At 29.4% G+C, this 8,526-nt stretch overlaps 1 protein-coding gene across 2 annotated transcripts in view; it reads left to right on the forward strand.

The window, feature by feature from the left end:
- LOC106475123 (V-type proton ATPase subunit d-like) overlaps window positions 1-8,526 on the forward strand; it is a 15,917-nt gene that overhangs the window by 3,822 nt on the left and 3,569 nt on the right. For both annotated transcript variants that reach the window (XR_002609199.1, XM_013935825.2), the window contains exons 4-7: window positions 1,323-1,402; window positions 2,009-2,086; window positions 5,342-5,518; window positions 7,514-7,591. Coding sequence is in view for 1 of the 2 variants with exons in the window: in XM_013935825.2 (XP_013791279.1) it covers window positions 1,323-1,402; window positions 2,009-2,086; window positions 5,342-5,518; window positions 7,514-7,591 (413 nt within the window). In the remaining variant the exon portion in view is untranslated. The remainder of the gene's footprint in view (window positions 1-1,322; window positions 1,403-2,008; window positions 2,087-5,341; window positions 5,519-7,513; window positions 7,592-8,526) is intronic.

Consider the following 8,526-nt stretch of genomic DNA (forward strand, 5'->3'; position numbering starts at 1 on the left):
TAATGCTTGAACTACTATTTTGCACTTTTTCAGTTTAATGATCATTGCTGCTATAATGCAAGTTTAATTTCCTTATCCAAGTTATGAACAGTAATTTGTAGGCATACTTATTTATGTGCTGTAATGTAAATCAATGGCAAATTTGGGGTCTGCTTTTGGCGAATCCCCATAAAAGTGTTTTTGCAAAAAACATGGGTCCTCTGAGGGGTTGGGTAAAAAGTTTTACCATTGTGCAAACCCCTGGACTAGGACAATTCTGGGAAACCTCCAGGGTTCCCCAAGGGGTGGGGTGAAAACTTTTACCTTTGAGTAAACCTCAGGAGTGATGGATCCTATTATATAGATGTCTTTCCTGTCCAGCTTTCTTGATTTTTACTTGTAATATATTTAATTTTTTTCCCACTAACAGTGCAGTCTTCCTCAAACTGTTTCAAATAAAGCATGCTTTGCAAGTGTACTGTACTTTTCTGTGTATTCATAAGTTGCAGTCAAATCCACAATTCTCAAATATAACCCAGCTCTGACACCTATTGCACCCTATAGATTCCACCCCATTTAAAAGTTTTTAAGTTTCTTAAGAATTACAGTTCACATCTATTTTTGTCTCAGGTTTTGATTATGCATAGATAAATTATAATTGGCACAAGATTCATCATTCATGGTTGGATAAGGATCTAGAGTCTTGGAAATATGTCAGTAACGGTAAAACATAAAGTAGGATACAAAGTTTTCTTGGTATTATAGTTTCTTCCCAATACTTTAAGTGAAGTCTTATAGTGAATATTACAATAAATGTCATTAACTATTTGGCTATCCATTTTCATTACTTGATGTGAGTTTTCATTATGGTCTGTTTCTTTTACCTTTAACCAAGCATGCATTATTTTGTACTGTGAGATTTTGTTACAAGAGCTAGCTCCTAACCTATTTTGATTGTTTATATTAGAGCTCCTTGTACCTTCTGTACGTGGTACAGCATTTTCATTATACATGGTACAGCATTTCCATGTTCATTGCATAATGCTTCATCTTTGTATGGGGCATTGTAAGTTAAGCATTTACTTGGTATACTGTTAATTTGTATAGTAATTTTTGTGTGTAGTGATTGATTGATTAATTAAAGATATTAAGAAATATATAAAACTAACTATTTATCTGTGTTATGATCCAGAATTAATATTGAAACTAGTTACAGTTTTAAAAATAATAGCACTATACTTTAAAATCAGCACTCATTTTTGCATACAAAAGGGTTATGTAACAACAAATTAATAGTTGCTTGTTTTATTTTTTCACTGTGAAACAATTTACTTAATATTTAGCTCCATTTTTTGTGGATTGTATTTCTGAGCAAGATCTGGATGAATTGAACATTGAAATTATCAGAAACACACTATACAAGGTATGTTTGACCTCAAAATATTAGTGTTTTCTTGTCTGGAACAGTATTAATCACTATTGTATTATTCTTAGTATTTTGCAAGACATACATACATGATAGGCACATGTATCTGGATAATTTGTTTTCTCCTAGAATTAGTTGTTTTAACAATTTAAATAAAAGTACATACTTTGTTTACAAAAAATATTGTTAGGTTGTTTTTATGCAAGTTTTTAATCTCTACAATAAAATATAGTTTAAAACTGAACTGCAATATTATGGGAAGTCTGTGTCGAGTAAAGAAATTTGCATTGATATAATAGTTTTGTGTTGTTCTTTAAGTTAGGTTGTTTTTATGCAAGTTTTTAATTTCTACAATAAAATCTAGTTTAAAACTGAACTGCAATATTATGGGAAGTCTGTGTTGAGTAAAGAAGTTTGCATTGATATAGTAGTTTTGTGTTGTTCTTTAAGTTAGGTTGTTTTTATGCAAGTTTTTAATCTCTACAATAAAATATAGTTTAAAACTGAACTGCAATATTATGGGAAGTCTGTGTTGAGTAAAGAAATTTGCATTGATTTAGTACTTTTGTGTTGTTCTTTGTTAAGTTACTTTCTGTATTACAGGCTTATTTGGAGGACTTCTACAAATTCTGTGAGAAGACAGGAGGAACAACAGCAGATGTCATGTGTGACATTTTAGCTGTAAGTAAGAAAAATGGTTACTTATATATATGTATGTAGTTTTTTTTTCAACTTCATTCAATAATTTACATTTTTGACCTACGTATTGCACAAGTACCAATGTTTTGAACATTTCAGGTTAAATAGATGAATTCCTAAACAGACAGTTACATGCTATTTATTCTTACAGCTAAAGCTAATATATTTCATATCAATTTATTTCTTTACAGTTGAACTTGAACCCTTTAGATATTCAAATATTTCATTTATAATAAATATATTTCCATGCACAAAAAGTAGATGTCCTAAAACTTCTATAATTTAATTGGCTCTCTAACTGAGCTATAAATATATTGAAATAATTTTGATGACTGATTGAGCTGAGCTTCAACATGAACAGAAAAGGAAACTAACAAGAAAATTTTCAAAACCTGTTATATGAATGCTCCTAGCCTCATATGATTTAGTAAAGTAGAATATTTTCTTTCTGTTGGTTAGAAATAATCCAGTAGCAAATGTTACAAAGAATTATTGAAATTTTGTTTTATAATTATTTTTTATAGAGAGAATGTGCTAGGAGGGGTGTAATGTACAGTTTTCATTTTATTGCATGTATCTCAGTAAAGGATGAAGTTTGGAGGCTATAGATTTACATTTGAGCTCAAAATTATCTAGTGTATAAGTGTGTAATTTCTTGGAAACTTAGATTATATATAGCCGTGGAAAGAAACCTAAAATGAATTATTCAGAGCAAGAAAGTGTCGCGTAAAGATTGAGAATTTATTTAGATATTTTCTTTTGAAATGAAAAGTTACATGATATTAAAATTTGAATTATAAAGATGTTTTGATACCAAGTTTATTGAAATACATTGAGAATAAAGTAGTTTAATTAAGCTTTGAATATAATTATATCCACACCCTAATTAGGTAGCAAACTTTATTCCATGATCAGCTAAGGATTGCAGTCTTGAAGAGTAACAACTTTACATTGGACACTGACTGGCTGAAGATTGATCTCTTAGGAAATTTCAACTATTATTAAAAAACAAATTTAATACTATGTTCATGTTTATGATACTTGGTATACTACATTAGTCAAGTATTACTTGTCTTAAGTGAAAACAAATTTTGGATTAAAATATTTTAAGATATGCTGATATAAAAACTTGGTCAAGTGAAGTGTATTTTTAAAAAACTACAATTTTGTAATTTTTAAATACTTCCTTGTTTAATAATTGTATTATTTTTATAGCATTGATTTGTTTCATATGATAGTTATAAAATTTGAATTTACAACTATCTGTTAATGGTTTGTTAGTATGTGTTAGAATAGATGAGCATGCGGTCTCTTCCACACATGCTATACAATAATTATTTCAGGTATTATTTTATATTAATTTATATATATTTCAGAATGCATATAACTAATTTACAGAGTTCTGATCTTTGATCTTAGGGTCATACCATATTAACTTAGCACATAAAGGACATTTTTGCACTCACTGTCTCCAATTTTGACAAAACTTAGTATAAAAGTAGTCATGCATAATAAACTGAAATCCTCCAAATATTACCATTATATGACCTTTGGTTGGCAAGATATAAGGTCAGCAAATATTGACCTCTTGATCCTTTTTGACAATTTAAACCAGTTTTCAGAATGTTGTATCTTCATAACCAATAAAGCTAGAATAATAGTTATGGTCTAATTTTGAAGCCCTAAAACAGGCATATCTTTCATTCTTTATAAAAAAATTATAACATTACAAATAAAATAGTTGACTTTGATCTTGAATAAAAAAGGAAGTATCTTCAATTTCTATTTTTTTGCAAGGATAGTCTAAATTAAGTAGAACATGTATTGAAGAGTTGATGAGTAGACAATGAATTATAATAAAGATATGGATAATTAATAGTACTATGATCAGTCCAAATGGCTGACTGAGCATTCATTGTTAGTTATTAATATCATTATTGTTATTATGAATTACAATTGTTCAGGTTGAATTTGTAAGTTCTGGCATTATTTTAGGACAAAATTAAGGAAATTATTTCAACTCTTGCTGTACAATGAGTTTAAATTTGTAGTTATATTGATTTTAACAAAATGGTTAATTAAACTAACGAATACGTGTAAGCATCTTTCCAACCAAAGGTCAGGCAGTGCTAATATTTGAAAGATTTGTTTATCACACATGGCTACTTGTATTTCAAGTTTTATCAACATGAGAGAAAGTCAGTGTTTTGGCTAGCTGAGTTTATATAGAATGACCCCTTGGGGGAATTCCAGGGTCTTGTATCACTTAATTTGTATTAAGCAATATCTTCCCAAGAGATAACATTGGCCCAAAGAAGACATGATCATATCAGAATTTCTTTTTTTTGGTAGTATTATTCTTTATTCTGAATATGTGCAGACTTTAATTAATACATTGTCAAGGAAACTATTAAGATGATTTTTTCAAGTTACCTTTGTTCCTTCATCATTTTTTGAAGTTGGTAAAAACCTGTTACCACCCATGGAAAACATTGCTTACAGTAACCTTGTATCAAGAAGTTGATAACACTGTCCTTCAATGGTTGTACAGGTAATACATTGAAGTTATGGCTTCACCTGTGTAATGAGAAAGACCAGTCATGCGGTAGTGCATGTTACACTTGGTAGATATGAGATTTATTTTTAGCTACAAAACTTGCACTTAGGCGGTGTGGATGATCCTGTTTTAAAAACATCTGAAGGAAGGGACTGTCAAATGTAAAATAAGCAAGTACATACATTGTTTTTGTCTTTGCCAATAAATAGATTATTCTCATTGTATAGTGTGCATTACATATTGTTTAGAATATTCATTCCTTAGTTTAAACTCAGCCTTTAATAGTTTATCATTTTTCTGTAATACCATATCTTGTTCAGATCTCCTGTCTGGTTCCACTTATCCAATATAGTTCTTGCTATTTGAGTTCACAATTGTGTTGGACATGTTGTCTGATTTCAGTAGGATTTTAGGACTGCATTTCTCCCAGCTGACTATATCATGAGTTATGAGATCCCATATTTCCTTTTCTTAACACAGTAATAAATATTAAATCTGTGATATTTATTCATTTCACTCATCTTTTAGCACTCATCTGCTAAAGAAGTCCATTTTGCATATCTAGTTAAAAACTGGTGGTGAAATATTTATTTTATGATCTATCGTATCGTATAAGTAAATCATATTATATACTCATGAGTATTTTCAGTATAATTTTTTCTTTTTAATCTTATTCTTAGTTTGAGGCTGATCGTCGAGCATTCATCATCACCATCAATTCATTTGGCACAGAGCTAACTAAAGAAGATCGTTCAAAGCTCTACCCTCGTTGTGGAAAGCTTTATCCAGATGGTTTGGCTGCTTTGGCCAAGGCTGATGACTATGAACAAGTTAAAATTATTGCAGAGCATTATGCTGTTAGTAGATATTTTTTAAGTTCAGGTTGATCCTTTGGTTATCTGATTTTTCATGGTGGCCCAAAAGTATGTATAAAGTTGATAATTAACAATATATTTAATGGAACTTTACACATGACATGGAATTATGGGGAAGTTAATCCCACAGATGTTCAAAGTGAGACCCATCGCTGTTCACACAATCCTGGAAACTGCCTGTCACACTTCTGCAAACTTTCTGGCACAAGTCTGTCTGTTCATCAAGTTCTGTAAATGCATCTGTGATGTACTCTTTCATTTCATCAACATTCTGCAATTTCCTACTGTACACACTTCATTATATTCAACATGTGCAGCTGTATACCTACTTTTGGGCATGCTGTATATTCAACAGTACCTCTGTTTTGTAGTTTAAAAGAAAATTATTTTGTATAATTTTTCATTAATATAGATAATAGTTTTCTCTTTGGTTGAACTTATTATATTGTAATGAGAATTACAGTTAATTTATCCCATATGTTAATTATTAGTATATCATAGAAGACCAAATTTTAAAGCAGTATTTTTTGCACAAAAATTTAACTGTGTGGTTATACTTATATAAAATTTTAGTAATTTTTAAATATTGAGATTGGCCTTTCTACTAGCATTTCTTTTTAATTTTACATTACAATTCAATTTTGAAATAAAAGACTATGTCGAATGCTTAACTGTATCATTCTCTCTTAATTAAAAATCACCAGAAAATAATAATTATTATTAAACCTCTATTTATTAGACCATAATTATATACAAGTAATAAATGCAATAAAAATCATAGGTATGAAAAGATCTATTCATGGCCTTAATATGACAGTTGTCAGCTCATGGTGATCTAGTGTTTTTCACTTCCTAATGAGATGTTTGGCTTAGTCATTGTTTAACTTTTTGAGTTTTTTCATTATGTTTTTTCAATACAGTTAAAGAAATTCTAATTTTTCAGTCATTTAACTTTACCCATTTTAGTAAATGCAATTGTCAGAATTTTTCTTCTTAACTGAATAAAAATAAAAAGGTTATTTCAAGTTTGTACTTTAATATTCAGTTATATTGACCAGCTTTTCAGTCCAATCTAGCCTTGATAAGATCTTAAGAAAAACATCTCTACTGTTAACTGATATTGGTTAACCTTGAAAACTCAGTAAATTTTAGTTTAGTAGTTATTTAGACAGGGTTTCCAGATGTTTATCTTTTTGAGGTAAATGAAGTAGAGAAATAATTACCTTATGCTTATTTTGTGTTTGCGAGCAAGATGAACAAGTGAACTTGATGGATTGTTGTTAATTTACTGAAATATTTACTTAAAGTTAGAAAACATTTGACTTAAAGCAATTTCTTTTGTACGTTTAAATATTTTTTAAAGTTTTTGGATATGCTTGTCAGTGTATTAGTTATTTGGGTTATAGCACTTGCATGTAATTGTGTGTCTTAGAAGCCCATTCAGTAAAGACTGAGAAAACACAGAAAGTTCACTTTCTTTTTGCATAGGTAGCTGTATGTTGTACAAAATGTTTGAAATAACTCATTTCTTTGTCCCCCAAAATATGGTCAAAAGTCACAAGTAATTTGCTTCTATAGAACCTAATTGGTTTACCCAGTACCATATCAAGACACTTTTTTGGCATAGGGGCTGAGTAAGTTTAATGTAATGATCATGTTCTTGGGATCACACTGGAAATATATCTCGTTTTCAACCAGTAAAACATTATAGAGGAGTAACAGACATATACACTTGACAAAGAACATTTACCAAAAATGTTGTTTAGTGTAATAAAATAATTTTTTATTTTAAATTGTCAAAAATATTGTTCTCTTGTAACAAAAAAGACGAATTTACCTTAGTATGTGTTTAGTAACATGGTTTATTATACTTATTTTTTATGCATTTTTTCTTTCAAAGGAATGAATGTTGAAACATCCTGTTTTTAGAAGAAAAAAATTAAATATGGAGTAAATTTTCTTTATTCTATGTTTTAGGAATATCGAGCACTATTTGAAGGATCAGGTAACAATCCAGGAGAGAAAACTTTAGAAGACAAGTTTTTTGAACATGAGGTAAAAAATATACATTTTATATAATGATATATTACTATTTAAGCTAAGGCAGTTTATAAGCGTTAATAATCTTCTTGTTAATATATCAATTTAAGCCTATCACTACAGGTCACGGGTCAAAGGCCATGTCATCATGTTTGTTGACTTGCATTCAAAATTTTATTGAACTACTATTTTATGAATTTATGTAAATAACTTTGGTGTTAAATTGTAGATTATAATCCATATTTTAGTATTATACATTATTCAATTTCGTACTTTAAATGTAAATATTAAAAAAACACTTAAATATCAATTTTTGTGTGTCATGTGGTATGTTGAATGCAGCACTAGTTCAAATTAGATGTTTGTGATGTCACAATACAAAATTTATAGTTTTATATGAATTAGGAACTCAAATTACCAGTATTAACAAGTTAGAAAATAAAATAAAAACCTCATATCTTTTCTATTTGCTGAGATATTGCTCATGTACTGAATCAAACACAGTGGCCCCACTCACCCCTTTCCATTTTTGGAAACGGTTCCTTATATACACTTACTTGTGTATATGACAAAAATGTCCCCCTAGTGGCTTCCTCAGCCATTTTCATGTGTTAGGATGCCACCTTGTTCTTTCAAACCAAGATTTCAAGGAGGTAGGTTGTGTCTTTAGTCTGCTTGAAATTTCTTTTTTTTTTTCACCCAAATACAGCTTAGCTACTAAACTTGATAATTTGTAATGGAATTCTGTGGTAGTGATAGAGTAATTTATGATTGTTTGATTATTGAAATGTATATATAAAACCTAAAAAAATTACTTCATTTCACATCCTTCACATGTGAAATTTCTTAAGGCTTAGCAAGCTACGAGAAGCAGCTACCAAGTACAAAGGTCGTAACAAGAAGAGATAATTGTTTGCTTTACTTTATCATTTACTGTTATACATTTTAAG

The sequence above is a fragment of the Limulus polyphemus genome, unplaced genomic scaffold (genome assembly GCF_000517525.1).
Source record: "Limulus polyphemus unplaced genomic scaffold, Limulus_polyphemus-2.1.2 Scaffold144, whole genome shotgun sequence".
Classification (NCBI taxonomy): Eukaryota; Metazoa; Arthropoda; class Merostomata; order Xiphosura; family Limulidae; genus Limulus; species Limulus polyphemus.